The 16,531-nt window shown below is 31.1% G+C and overlaps 1 protein-coding gene across 1 annotated transcript; it reads left to right on the top strand.

Annotated features, from left to right (window-relative positions):
* Nucleotides 1–9,239: 9,239 nt before the first annotated feature.
* MS3_00003041 (uncharacterized protein) lies at nucleotides 9,240–16,145 on the top strand (the record flags this gene model as incomplete). Its single annotated transcript, XM_012941265.1, has 4 exons — nucleotides 9,240–10,092; nucleotides 15,362–15,504; nucleotides 15,543–15,621; nucleotides 16,129–16,145. The coding sequence occupies 4 exons, from the start codon at nucleotides 9,240–9,242 to the stop codon at nucleotides 16,143–16,145; spliced, it is 1,092 nt and encodes a 363-aa protein (XP_012796719.1).
* Between the last annotated feature and the right edge of the window lie 386 nt (nucleotides 16,146–16,531).

The raw sequence follows: 16,531 nt of genomic DNA, 5'->3' as shown, positions 1-16,531 counted from the left end.
GTTTCATATGTAAATAATTGAAGACTAAAAATTGCTATACGAATATTTACTAATGTTACGAAATATAGTAGCTTAGGTGTATTGTTCTTATCATGAGTTCCATAGAAGAAGTAATATGATGAAAAGATGTATTTGAAGAAATGTGCATCGGATAATAAATGTAAGTCATAAATTAATCACTGTATTCTCACTTCTGAATATTACTCATGAAAATTAACACTATTTCAACTGTTTAAATAACTAACAAATCTGTAGATGGTGTTCGTCAACAACTCATATTAAACGTGAGTCCTATGTTCAACTGCTAATAAGAGCCCTGGTGTTTATTTCTGAAGGGTATCATACTAGGGTGTAACAGTTGCCTAGTACTAAATGTCACCTCAAGTGATACCGTATTTGGTACATGTGACTAATACCACTTAAAAATAGGATGAATCTCCACAGACCTTTACAATAAACCAATCAATTAGTCCATTTGATTTTTTCTTAAACATCATAATGACAAAATCCCTAGCTCTACACATCACAAACTAATGTAGATAAGTGATTATGGTACCGACTTTCCACATATAACATCGTGGTTATACTCCTTTCAAAAATGCTTATAAATTAAAAAAAGAAGAGGAAACTTATTTTCATATGACAGTTTATCAACAAAATAAAGGACCTCTAAACAATATGGGTCATTAATATATAAAATCTTTATACTGAACCATTTCTGTTCAGTTTCGAGAATACACAAAGAAAAGAAAAAAAACATAGTTAAGTAACACTTTGTCCTCACCACAACAACCTTTACATTATTGATCTAATAAGTAAAAATGGAAGTAAAAGTGGAAATAATTAATTCCCCCCCCCCAAAAAAAAAAAGAGGTCAAACATACCTGTAAATTAACAGTTAAACAACCGGTCATAATAAATTTAGCGATCTTATTTTAATTATCTAATAGGTAAATAAGAAAAACTGTGTTAGTCATCAATGTAATAATTAAATAATTGATAATTAGTAAGTGATAATTAATGCTACTGAAATAATAATAACAAGTTGAATAATTTATCTGAAAAATAAATCAGCAATAATTTAATAAGTAGGCTGTTTTTCAACTTTGTATTTATTGTATTATAATATGCACATTGAAACGTATTAGTATTATTAGTTATGTTAAATGAAATTACTTTTCTATAAGTTACATCAATTATACGGACAAAGATGAGCTAAATTTAATTGGTGAAATAACTTGCAAACTGTTTATTCTAATATCTTTCATTTTGGTAATTTTTTTAAAAGGATATATATGTATAAGCAATGATGGATAGTGGCTGGCAGTGGAATCCAGGACGAGCGTTTCGTGCTATCTGGCATTCGAGTCCCAGAGTGAGCATCAACTCTCAGATGCAGGTACATCCAGCTGGCGCGTCCTAAATAGGACGAAACGCGCGTCCTGGATTCCACTGCTAGCCACTATCCATCACTGCTTACAAAATGCTTGTGAATTAAGGGAATATCGGGGCATACGCATAGTATGCACATATGCCAATAACAGACTGATCGATTGCAGTCCTAAACGTCCATGGGAAGATTCAAGCAACCAATACAAAAGTGAAGATGATTTCTGTTGTGAAAACTGAAAACAAATTTATTCATAGATTTTATTTGTCTAGATAATTATTTTTTAAACAATTACCACAAATAGCAAAACATATCGTTGCTATATCAGATAATCATCTTTTATTTCGATCGCTTATTAAGTATATTTCATTTTTAAAATGTTATCAATCTAATAAACATTAATCTACATATTATTCTATGAATCGGCTATAGTTTAGTCTAAGGAAGTATATTGTTTTCAATTATGAGTCCATTTTATAAGCCACATAAATTCCAACAAATGATAAAAGAATAAATGAACCGAGTTATGATAAACTGTAAATATGGACTAACAGTTTATGGGACAAATTGGTGGTTTTTCTTCTATGAGCATTACAAATTATTCGCATTGAAGAAGTAAATATAGTTAAAGATAACTTCTATCAGTCGATTATTTGATTATTTTCGTATATATTCCTATTCAACTGTGTACATTAAAATAATGAACTACATATTCAACAAAATATTGTATTAAGAACTATCTTAGTATGATATTATGCTTGTATCTTTAACCAATGTACAGTAAAATAATAAAAAAATTTACCGTCCTTGAGCATTTTCTTGACGATAAATAACCGTTAAAAGCATGTTTTGTATGTGTTTTATTGGTGAAATGAATGTAGTCATATTCTATATAAAAAAATCTATCCACATTGTGTATGTATTCCTCTGCTCAATGTAAAATCAGGCTCCGTACAAGTTCTCGTTCTCATTGGCTTCATACAAATCAATTTTCTAAGCTGTTAAGTGTTATTTAATGATTCTGTAATCTACTGTTCACTTATTTCAGAAGATATGTGAAAGAATACCTTTGGTACATATGATGGAGACATATCAGCATTGACTAATAATCCAATGAAGCACCAATAACATAATCTTGTTTGACATCTGCTCAGAAAGATTCATTTTGTAAATGGCCTAAATCTAGTGATAACAGTCATCACAGTATCAACATATTTATAAGCATCAGTATGGGGTTGTGAAGATTGTTAAGTTTTTGATTGAGATAATGAACCAATCGATGTTAAACTACCATTGAAAACCTGGGAGCATTAGACGGCCGTTCCGTCCTAGTGTTCACGCGAGGCCGAATATCCTGGGATCACGGATGAGCACGGCTGAGGAGTCCCATAGTAGGACGAAACGGCTATCCAGTGTTCCAAGGTTTTCAATGGTGGTCTAACATCGATCGATTCATGATCTCAATCAAAATATCTATAAGCGTATGACACTTTACAGTAACCCTTGACTTAAACATTCAAATTTTTCAATTTGTCATACAAAATATTGATGAATAAAAATCTTTATTTTATTTCTTACCTTTAAAATTGGTCAGTGTTGACACGCTGTAAGAATCATACTTATACCCAATACAATTTATCATCATTCTATCACCTATGCATATCTAAGCAATTTATAATGCTCATAAACTTGACCGCTGATAAGTACCTACCTCTGGCTATAATTTATGCTTTAATATACATTCGTCAACTGCAAACAAGTGTTAATTCAGAAGTACTACATAGGTACTTGTTTAACTTATCAACTTTATATACCTACATCGTTTTTGTGGCTACTATTTGTGTTACAGATAGTCATTTATAATTTAATTAATCAGTGAAGACAATTATATCTATCATAACGATCAAATTTCCCACTTAATCTTCTTTCACTTTATCTCCACATATGCACAGACGCACTCACATAGTACCATGCATTCCAATTATTCCTTTCTAATATTGTTAATTATTTAAAATCTCACGTTACGGACTGATTTTAATTATACAACTAGTGAAACCTAAAGGGTTTGTACAGCTATCTAGTCCTAGTGTGAGATACCTCAACAATGCCCATCCATGACCTCTCCAGAGCTTGAACCTGTGACGTGCAGGCTTCGAGGAGATTGTTTATCCTTCAAACTACTGATTCACAATTCAACGGTTTACATTTCTATCCTTAGTTATTGTTTAAGACTCAACTTTCTCATTCCGTTAAAGTAGGATGCTCATCCAATAAGTTTAAATAAAAAAGTAACACAAGTTTATATCTTTTATTTATCCCTCATTAAATTATACAACTCATCTAAGTAAAGCAAGTGAAAAACTATGAACTTTATTCTTGTTAACACTCGCAGAATTCTCGTGACCCTATCTTTTTTTTCATATTTTTACTTTGGATAGCAATAGTTCTAGGAAAAAGTTGTTGACTTTTATGACAATTTCGATGTTAATCTGCATTTTTTGCTTCTTTAGTCTGATAGAAAAGTTCTCCCTCTGTTTCTCTTTTCCTCTACTAGTTCACACGAAAGTGTGATACTAATTGATGATCGAGTTTTATTGCGAATTGAGTTGAACCAGGAAACATAAATTATCGGATCCTGACTAAGTGGTCTAAAATTATGATATCCGACACGAGATTTGAATTTTTTAGTTCAACCAAGCGGTAGGTGTGAATTACTAATTGTCCTGAAATAGAGTGTAACGTTTGTCTGATCCTCTCTGATTTTCAACGATTCCTTAGATGACGTCAGAACGTGATGAATATTTTCTTCGGCTTAATAAATACTGTATGATATTTTGCTAATATATACAAATAATTAATATCATCATATTATCACATGCTTAAACTACATAAGTGACTACTATGAGTGACATAATCTTCACTTCAATTAAAACGTTTTAATATAAAGTAATAAGATATTTATGACCCTATCGAATCAATGTAAAATCCAAAAAACGATCAAAGTATTCTGATGGAAATGGAAATTTATCACCCCACTCCATAAATCCATTTTTTAAGAATTAATTAATTACGAAAGTTGATATTTTTTATCAATCTCAAGCACTTCATAACATGTGTAAATGTTAGCACACCAGTAGAGGTGATAAAATAAGCTAATTTACATGCGATATTCGGTGGTCACATTTTCTTATGCTAAAACAAACTGATCAACTAAATTCCATCACATCAATGGAAATATTCAAATAATCCATATAAATGAAGACTAAAATAAATTAATTGAGGTACTTGAAAGAAGCTGATAGTTCATTTCGACTATCTTTTTCTTATAGTACCATCCTTCAGTACAAAATATCCAAAGATCAACTTTACTTCACTTGGTTTTAAGTTTCCACACCTTTCTCAGTTTTTGATATCGTCTGAATACATATACAAATAAGTTCCATATACTGTTCTATATTGTTGATATATTTCAAATTTTGTACAATTTACTGCAAGCAAGTTACATTCACAGGTATTCAGGGTAGGAATCCAGTTACTTACACTTTCAAATTCAGTCAAGTATTGACTTGACATGATTTGTACATGCTGTTATTATTCGCTTTCTGTCTTATTTTGCAAGCTGGTTGATTCTAATAGTCAGGACTTGGAAAAATCCCCGTCTCAGGTGAACATTGATAAGGATACAATTATTATTGATGAGGATACTGAAAATTACTTGAAACCTGTACAAAATCTGAAAAAAATTCACTAACATTTTGGCATTGTTTATTCTCGTTTCATCTCACTTAAATGTTTCTTCATTACACTCCTATACTGATGATGTCTTTACTTTCCTTTATATCATATTATATTAAATTTATATGTGAATGAGAACGATACGTGAGCAAACCATATTGAATCTCACTCACTAAATTACGCTTTGTTATATATTCACATTTAAATAAGTACATTCAATTTTCATACAGTCTTATTCAATGTATTTGCAAGTACATCATTATTACAATGTTTAAATAAACATTTTTTCAGGAAATAATTTGACGACACCAAATCGTGAAACTGTTCTATAAGAAATGGGAATCGTTACTGTTTTATTGTAAAACATGTCGATAACAATTGTACCTTCATACACATGTGAAAAGTCGATACATATTTTTTTCTAAAAATATTTCTAAATTTATCCCAGATTATTTTTATTCTTTCTGCCAAAATGACTGAATTGAACATTAAGATTTGTAAACTTTTTTTGGCAACCAAAATAGTCAAAGTAGACGATCATCACGTTTTCAATATGTTGTCTGTAACTTAAATAAACTACACGTGGTTGAAAATAAAAGAAAAATTATTGAATATGAGTAATTGTGAAATGTAGAAGGACAGGTAAATACAATACATTGTGACTGGATTTGTGATTCATCAAATCCATATGTCCCTTAATCTGTAAATAAAACATAAACCATTCGAAAAAATATCTCTATATCATTTCATCATAATTTTTCCCTCGTAAAATTGTCCAGTAATTAATAAAGTCAAATAGTTGGTGCTAAAATTGTCAGTCTTTAAATAAAGCGGAAAAAAATCTTTACGTGTTTTTATGTTAACTGACTTTTAAAGTTCTAGTGTCTATGATCATATATAGACGTTTAAACAAGCTATTCTCATAACATCCATAGAGCAAAACAAATTGGTTAACAAACGTGATCTGAATTGAGATTCTTTAAGTGATTTTTCTTATACGCCACAATTTTATTACTAGAAACTGACAGGTGATAATAAGCAATCCAGTATAAAGGTCTAGACATAAGTTTCATATTGGTTAACAATTATCTGCATGATGTTTCAATAACTGGTGCTTTGAGTAAGTACCTTTGTATTCCAAACCACTTACTTAAAAGCATTATGCTTACCATGATACATAGATGTATGTGGTCGTTGTGTTCTATTGACAAGTATCAGGCATGAATGAATCGTCTCTCCAATGGTGTTCAGCTCTTAATCATTCTTAAGATAATGTCGAATTACCATGAAAATCACTTTAAAATAAAGGAAATTCGTTTCTAGTTCACAACACCAAACTGATTAATAAAGTATATTCAGTTATAGATGATTGCACCCGTTGCTAGAATGAAATGTTACATATTGATTAGAAGTCACTTAGAACATTTGAGATTTTAATAAAGCTTTGGGAACGTGACGGATATTTCAATACGACTACATAGTGCTATTTTTAACTTCATTTTTATTCAGAATATATTAGTGAAATTATCTAAGCAGATAATAAATGAGTCATTGTTATGATTACTGTTATCATGAATCTTTAATGTCTATTTTATGATTGTGTAACACAGTTCACGTTATTCCTCAGCTAACTCTGTTGGACGAAAGTTCATTATAGTTTACTCATAATTCATATGACCTTTGAAGATCGTACCACATTAATTATACAAAGATAAAATTGAATAACAAACATTGTAAAATGTAAAGCAATATGTTCCAGTTATTTCAAGACGTATTGAATGGGACCAACAATTTAGTTATCTTAACATGAAATCAATCTTTTCATTGATTAGCTCAACTATCAAGTACTGACTAGACTATGTGGAAGTAGTAAGCCTAATACTTGAAAGAGTTTATAATATTCGCTCTTTAAATGTTCCCTTAACTATTTAGTGAGTAGTGGATAACTATTTCATTTTAATATGTGAGTGTATAGTAGTACGCATCCATGATCCCACGAATTGTCTGGGTTTATAAAATAAAGCAGTGGATATTATTTAACTTGCCATTATATTTATTATTAATTATAAAAAGGGTTATGATAAATTTACTAGGTATGAAGTGTTTGTCCTGTAATTATTGTATCATGCCTATTACAAATAACAACAAATTAAAAAAAATGAATTTATTCTAATCGAATATTTACACTAAGCCTTATGTACAATTCCCCCCCATTGATCAGTTCGGCATTTTTATCACTCTTGTTATATCCTTGTTATATTTTCGCACTATGTTTCACATGTATTTATTCAGATTCATTGTTATATCGTATGAAAGTACTTTAAATAAAAATTATTTCATGAATAATATTTCTAATTACAATGATAAACATTTCTTTATGTGGTATAGTAACTTTTAATGCATTTATAGGATTAGTGAAATGTCAATGAGCCCTGGCCAAATCATCCGGCAGTTGGGTCACTGGATATCGAACAGATCAACGTGCATCACTTAGTCGTATGCCGTTGGCTGGCTTATGCGGTAGTGGTCCCACTATCTTCTCTGTACTCATCCTTACTAATATATTTCTGTAATAGCGTCCTTTGTGTTGTACGGTCTTCAACTCATCCATAGTGCCTTGATAGGACGAAGGGGTAATACACGTTAGATGCTGACCGCTAGGTGTGATTTCGACGTCAGCTGTTGGTTACATCACTCACACCTAACTGGAGTAGGCCCCCAATCATTCGACAGAGACCAGCGTTGATGATCTACACACTGAATTGAAATGTCAATATTCTTGATTAATTGCCGGTCAATATTCAAAAAAGGTTTCTGACATTTTGATAATATTTGAATACATGATTTTAAAACCACAGTTATTTGATAACTAAATTTACTTAAAACGCTTTAGCAGAGTTCAGTTATTTTTTTAGTCATTATTAAGTTAATATGTAGTTTGACAATATTCTTACATCAACTGTGAAATTATTTGGAACCGGGGTACATTTAACAGATCTTTCTCTTAATTTATGACTTTTCGAAAATGTCCAGTAACAATAACTCATTGACTTATATTCAAGAACTTCAAGTTTCATGTCATTTAATCTCTGATTTGAAATTTAATTCCTTGAATTTTTCATGTAGGCATCTATATCGATTATCATTTAATAATGAGGTTGAGTTCTATTCTGTATAGTTCAGTGTTTGAGTTTTGGTAAAGCAACAATTTGAGTTTTTTCTCTTGTTGGCCTATGTGTGTGTGTGTGTGCCAAAAATCACCTTCAGATGAATGAAATTTCAAAAAAAACTTTATGACTACATAATTAGTTTTAATTGGTACTAATTATTACCAAAGTATATTAAATGAACAAATGATATTCAAAAATTCTGATATTTCAACCGGTGAAAGGTGGACAAATAATAAAATGCTTCTGATCATTTTTTGAAGTTAAAATAATTAAAAGATGGTTAAATAACTTGATGCTATAGTGACCATCGTTTGGTATTAGATGGCTTGAGTTATTTAAAAAGAAGTCTTGAACTGGAGTTGCTTGCTAGCCAGCACCTGTCTGTGCTACATTAGTGATGTTGATAATTCTCGTGAGACTACGATCCAAATTGCAGCTTTACTTCCTATGTGGATTTCATGTAATTCTATTGCTAATGAGACTATTAATGGAGATATCTAATGCTTGCCAGTTTCTTACTCAGTTTCGACTAAGACATAGACATAGAGTCTAGTAATCCTTGCTAATTGTCATTATGAATTAACTGATTAATAAATTCAGGACTAAACTGAAGTCACTTAAGGTTTGACAGTCAAAGCTATTATAATTATTAAAATATTATTAAAGATAAACTTGAAATTTCATTTTAGTATACAGAATTCTTGAGGTGGTGGGAGGAGTATTTTCAACCCCGGCTACTGATAGAAAAAAGTCTCACTAAAAAATATTGATCTATGTGACCAATAAAACAAACGAACTTTTTTACCGCAAATTAATTTACTCCATTTTGATTGGTCAGAGGTTAACATATTTCCTGACCCGGTGACGTAAGTTTTATCTTTTGATTTAGATTATTAAATATAAATATAACACTCAGTAACTTACTTTCATCTTGTAAGTTCTAGATGTTAGTGTATTCAGAAGTCAATTCTCCAGCAAGACAATTATTTTCATGTTGCAATGACTGCTCTATAGATAAAGCACTTTTGACTAGAATGAGACAAGAAGAAGCTGAGGATTTAATAGCATTATCAACTAAAAAACTACAAGAAATTTATGACTTCGACAGTGAATATTTGACATCAAAAATTTTTTCAAGAAATTCAACACAATCCAGTAACGTACTAACATATCCATTTAAAAGTTCCTCGACATCGGCATTTATTGCCAAACAGAGTGATTATGAAAAAATTCGACCGAAAGATACTTGGCATTGGAAATATATTGACACAACTAGTCAATATATACCGTCGTTTTATCTCAACAAACTACATCATTCAAATCATCATATATCAATAACTCAGATTGAACATTTTGACCCTTTAAAAACACCACATAAACGAATAAAGTATGTGCAACCCAGTTACTCGATAACTGATGGCAATCGTAGCCTACAATTCGAACTGAAGAATAATAAGATAGAGAAGAAGAGTGTACTAAACCCAATTAACTCATGGAATATACCGGTGAGAAAGTGGTTTTATATAATTGACGTTCGACACATAAAGAACGCATCCTCCAATAATCCGCCTCCTAAACATAATTTGTTCATGCAAATAAATGAAATCACACTGACTAAAAGTACTTTACTAAATCAAATCCCTTTAAACAGGACAAGAAATTTATTGAATAATTCTAATGTCAGTAAATGTGGAAAAACTAAATCCTATTTAACACCCGAAATCTGTCGAAAAGAATTCATAAAACTAAGTAAATCCAGTTCATTGAGCAGAAAATATCGTCAAATGACAATATTAAGTAAGTTTATACCATAGAACTGATAGTCGACTATTAAAAAGATTTCTTTTAGTCAAAGTAGATCATTCAACAGCTATCATCTGAGAATGACACAAGTTCCTTTTAGTTTACAATGGGTGTAAATTAATATCTAAAATAATTTTATGTATTGACCATATTTAAGTTACAATCTAAGTAAATTTCTCTTAGAGACTAGTAAAACCGAAACTGAAACTTGTCAGTAAGTAGTAAATTGGTTAGGCTCCAGTTTCATAAAACTGTTTGATATATAAGTCTTTTCTGTGATCAGGAATCAGGTGAAAATGAATATTAAGTGATAACATTTTGAAGGAATTTGTCTTTCTTTCTATAGACAATATGACAGAAGACTTAACTAAAATGTTTCTATTTTCCTTTTACAGAGATTCTACCAAGATGGCATGAACAAGTGGAAAAATCCTATTCACAATAAAAATGAACACAACTTTTTTTCTTGAAATATTCTTAAGATACTAAAACTAGGTGAGTTTATTTGAGTTAAATTCTATTGATAATTTTTTTTTTTAGTGTTTTTTATGCTCACAGTAATATTGTAAACCAATATTTCTATCTATTAAATCAGAATTATTACCAAAAGTTATGGTCTTAATAAATAGGCTACTGAAATATCAAAAAGATTCAAAAGCATTTACCGTTAATATGAAAAAGTAAAGCTAATTACTTAAAGTGGAGGTATTAACAACACGTCCTAAAAATAGAATTATAGAATTCCGAATAATCTTGAAATGTCCTAACCATAGTGAACTTTTATTCGGTAGTGAATATTGTGTTCAGCTGTTAAATTGATGGAAAATAAGTGATGATTAGTTTTTATACAGCATATTGTTCAATTTTGTACGGTGTATAATTAGATGTGGAAGGTTTCTTGAACTGGCTAGTATACAATATATACACATTCAAGACATTAAGTAAAGTCCTTCATATGACTGTTAAATTTCGTCACCAAGTAACCACTTTTTACAAGAAGTTCAGTGTAATTTGAATTAGAACACTGTGAAATGTCAATGATTTGAAATAAGTGAAATATTAATCTAACTACTGATACTACTTATAAGTAACAACACTATAGCTATTTTTCATCCAAGACTGATTACCCTGTAAATAAACAAACTTGAGACACTAATTGTATGATAAATATCCGTTTTTCACTCTCTGTTGTCCAAGAACATGTGAGAATCATATCAGAAATTAGATATACACCCATTGCATTTTTTGAAAATTAGAAGATAAATAGTGATATTTTTGGCATTTACCTATTGCAAGCCTGCCCATTCATGTAAATTTACAGTATATACAATTTTGATCTTTGTCATTAGTTCAAAAAGTGCTAAGTTTGAATTATTTCTAAATTTTACACACTATAAAAAGTAAAAGATCGGTAAGCGAACCTTTTCAGAAATTTAAGAGAATAAGATAGTTGTTGTGACGATAAAATTTGTTCAGTTATTTTCTTACAGCATATTCATCAGCTGTATAGAATGACTGAAATGTGGGTTCGTTAAACATTAGCACCGTTTGATGCCGACTCAGTGGTCTAGAGGTTAAGCGTTCACATACGAAACCGAAGGTCCTGGTTTCGATTCCCACATGCGGGATCGTGCATACGCACTGTTAAGGAGTCCCATACTAGGATGAAACGACCGTCCAGTGCTTCCAGTTTTTCAATGGTGATCTAGCTAACATCAACCCATAAATTTAAATATAATTACCTGTCAGTTCTCAGATATAAACTGAAATCCAATAAAAATCACCTATTATCTAACTATATTCTAAACTTCTTATAAACTATTAGCCTTATTTTTTTTAAAAAAAGCTATTTCTTTGAATGGATAAATGATTTGTCACTACCTAGTTCAATTACCAATAGGTTAAACATTCTACAATTTCATTTTGTCAGAATTTCATTAAAACAAAGTTTTTTTAAAGTTTATGTTATACGACCAGAAGGGGTTTGTGGAGATTTTAGAAATTTCACAGATTGAAATTTATGTTATACGTAAATGGTAAAATGTTTTAATATCAAATTTCTCATTCGTTATATTTTCTATTTAGATGGATTCAAGTAAACAATTACCGTTGGTTGTGAAGTATTATTGTTATTATTCAGATGTTCAATTTAAATATAAAGTCTTTCAAAATCCATTAGAAACTTTACTAATTATAGTGCTATCAGTAATAATGAAATGATTATCTAAATCATGTATTCATTTAACCTCTTTTCTTCACTATTCACTTTAATATACAATTTCAATATTGAAACATCAATTGGAGTAAACAGAATAAATGTTAAACGTATTAAATTATCCTTATAATTGTTTGTATGTACTGCGAGTAGGAAATGTTGACAAATATGTAAACTGTGTGCTATTAACCGATATATGATTATTATTAGATTATTTTTATTGTACATTTACATTCATTCGATTATCTTTTATTTTGTAATAAATAATATAATTTAATAACAGTATTATTGGTATTGAGGAGTCCCATACTAATACGAAATGGCCGTCCAGTTCTTCTAGGTTTTCCACTGTGGTCTATTGAAATTACCAAAATCTCCACAAAACCCATTCTGATAATAATCATCTGCTCACTAGTGACTGACTTCAAGACACATTTCCTTGAGTTCTAGTGAGAAGCCGTGACCAGTGGAGTTCAACCAGGTCTGTTGTGAGATATCAGCTCACTGAAGACAATAGTGTACAGTGGTGCGATTTCGCCATAGTTTGAGGATTACAACAAGAACCAATATTTTATATCCCATTAGAAGTAAACTTATACCCAAGTAAATATACTATACTTTAGGTTGACCATTTTGAAGGTGAGCTCCACAATAGTTTCATAGAAGAATGATATTACACTCTCAAACAACCGGATATTCTCAGACAATATGCTTAGTTCTCTGATCAGAGCTTATATGAAATCACTGAAAATAATTGAAGGTGAGTTGTCTGGGATTGATGGGTTGTAACCTATCAAAAGTCAGAATTCCTTCTGGACTTCCAGGCCTTTGGATAAGTTGCCTACCAAAGAGGACAAGACAATTTAGTTGGTGCTGTTAATTTAACGAACAACTTGAATTGTTACTCAGAATCTTCTCCTTAGCGTTGGGGAGTAATTAGTGAGTTACTAATTAACATGCAATTGACCTCACAATTGGTTTCACTAATATCAAGCGTCTCTTTGAAGAGAGTCGGGTGAGTTGGGACATTTTTTGACAGTCATCAGATGCTGAAGTCACTCCCGACTTGTTAGTACCCTATGACTACTAGGTTCGCCATGTAAAATTTTGTTCCTAAAGGCTAAGCACTATGTTATTGGCAGTCTTTCCGAATAGACCAACATTTTAGCACCTAAAACACTTGACAGCCTTGTTATTCAAAAGTAAAGTTGTTCTATCTCGTGGGGGGTTATACGGCTGTTATATTGTAATGCAGCTGATACTTTTTGTTCATTTTGTGAGTAAATGAAATACGTTTAGTAATTTTGAATGATGTTTTAACTTGAAATTAACTAGCAAAATAAACCGAGTGTCATATATGTTACAAAATTACAGCCCGATAACCACACACCACTTCCACTTTCTTTAAACAGGAACTTGTGCCTTTTAAAAGTGGTTCTTCGGATTTCAATGAGACGTAAATCATTTTCGATCGGTGTAGTTAAAACTGATTAGTTCAAACTGTAACGCGTTACCGAACATGTAAATTTTTATTAGCTTTTAATTTGTTTGGAAGTTGATAACTTCCGGATCACGTACATGACTTCTAAGTCAACCTGTCAAACATTATACATACGTAATCAAAACGCATGTATGTATACACTGAGCGTGAATTCACTTGGGCCATGAGATTTTTGACCTGAATGAAAAGGAATTTTATTCCAAGGAAATTATGATTGAAATATATTCACCCCTTTGACTATATAAAGCTCAGTGATAGACAGGTAGATAAAAAGGGTTAGAAAGTCGGTAACCTTAATGATGGTATGGAACGTTCATCAATTTTATATGTACATTGAAAATGATAATAAGCTTTAAAAATGGTATGGGGTAGTTTATAGGTAGACAAATAAGTAAACTTGATAATAGAGTTCTACGGCTAAATGAATAAACTAATCAAATGGCAGTCCTTTTTAGCTGATCCCCATTAATTTTGGGAGAAAATGAGGTCGTAACTCATATGCGCTTAACATGAAGGACTAAAATATTTTTATCTTTGTGTTAATTATCTACCTTTACAAGGTAAATATACTAAGGTGCTTTTATATGTAAGAGAATTTGGACTGGGGGTTAGGGTCGAACTAGATGTCAGATATTCGAGTTAAGGAAGAAATAACTTTTTCTATCGTTAGAAAAAATCATCATGGACATTAGTATAACTTCATTGTTTTCATTATCCAAGTTAAGCATTAAGAAATACTGATAGATTGACAATATATTTTACAATTTCATGTCTACCTATAAAATATACATTACGTGTAAACTGTTACTTTAGCCTGCAAAAATATACACATGCATACGTAGTTCTCATGAAAGTCTCGTAAAATTTCAGCGTGGTATATAGTCCAAACAAATATAAATTGTGTTTTGTGTAATGCATGTTTAAACTTTTTGAAAAGAAATCCACTTAATAATTGCTCCCCGTATGTGTGGTGCTTATTCCCTTAACACTGAGTACAACTGTTTGATAAAACATCTCACAAACGGTTAGTGATATTCTCCTATTTCGAAGTACATTTTAACAATTCACTTGTTGATCAGCAAAAAATCCAAATCCGTTAGGTATAATATAGTCATACTTGGAATTGCTTTAGTATAAACTTGTTAATTATTAAAGAGAGAGAGAGACGATGGGAAAAAATTAAGTTTTCTATATGAAATGCATAATTTGTATCTTCATAAATCTACCTTACTTTTGCTTTTGCAGTCCCGATGTATGTGAACAATTTACATATTCTCATGATGTAACACACTCAAAACACTGATCTATCAACCTCTAGTCTTAATTACCAAGTTGTCTAGATTTTACGCTGTTATTATTACTAATTGTTATTTACGCCTTTAATCATTAAAGTTAAATTCATCTTGTGTGCTTACCCTTTACTGTTCTTCTTTTCTCTTACGAACTTAACGAAAACCTATTAAAAGGTGAACTCCATAATGAAATCGGCACTTGATAAATTGTTCTGACTATGATTCACTTACAACGATAAAAAAAACAGTATTTAGCCGTGTTACGTGAAAGGATACCTGGTTTCTCGATTTTCTTAATAACTTTGAAGAAAAAAACCTCACCAGTTCCGTTAAGTGTGGTCTGTCGCATATCCCCCGGAACTGATCTGCAAGAGATCGCTAAACAGAAACAATTAGAAGTAAGTTATCTCTAATAATTTACAATGTCTTTAATTAGATGAAATATTTTAAGTGGTCGGTTTTGGATATATTGTCTTTACAATCACATCGTTTTGCAACAAAAGAATATGTGAACGGTAAATTCATTAATAATTACACACATAACGTAGGTACTATCATTACATCGTTCGTGCTTTTCAACACAAGAATAGTTTAAGACTGTATATCCTAACTGATAGAATAGTAGTTCACCAAACTTTCAAAATCCTTTTAAATCTTGCTTAGAAGACTGGAAGTAGATATTTCAGTTCTCGTTAGTTTGAACTTAACTCCAAACCTTATGAAATGTCCCATTGCAAATGGAAATCTTTCATCGATTCACGGAAAACTCTAGTTATTACCAGCGCAACTATTCAACACGTTAACATGTGAAATAAACATGCTGCAACCGGGATTCACTATCACTTCCAATTAGTTTATTCAATAACATTTTTTAAATACAATATGATGGGAGCTTGAGTATCACTTTACAAGACATATTCTCAGCGTCCTTGTATGTTATTGGATTGGTTGTATGTTAGATAAAACCCGAAGGGGTGATGACAGAGATAGGTCCTTACTATTTTAATATCGGTTTTATTCAGTTAGTTGTTTAAAGTAATGCTTTTTAGTGAATAATACAATGGTACAGTTTTTGACCTATCACTGTTTTCTGAGTTACTCATGGAGTGGGGATAAGGTTAAAATCTTATAATAAAAGTTAAACTAGTTTGCCAAACTCCAATTATATCAAACTTCTGTAAAAATTGCGCTCACGTAATAGGCATTAACTTAACGAGTGCCTAATCTAGAAAACAAAGTGTATATGAGTCCCTGTAAAGGTTAAGGAGTAACGAACTATTAGGCTGGTTAACAAATGGATGAGTGGAACATCTAATGTGAGTGATGCAGCATCAAAATACACAATGAGTGTTGGGCGCTACTGTCAGAGAAAGTGTGGTGTTTGAATGAACTAATGATTCCTTTGTACTTGTTGAATGCTTGATT

The sequence above is a fragment of the Schistosoma haematobium genome, chromosome ZW (assembly GCF_000699445.3).
Source record: "Schistosoma haematobium chromosome ZW, whole genome shotgun sequence".
NCBI lineage: Eukaryota > Metazoa > Platyhelminthes > Trematoda > Strigeidida > Schistosomatidae > Schistosoma > Schistosoma haematobium.
The sequence above is the reverse complement of the archived record's forward strand: the minus strand, read 5'-3'. Positions and strand labels throughout refer to the sequence as shown.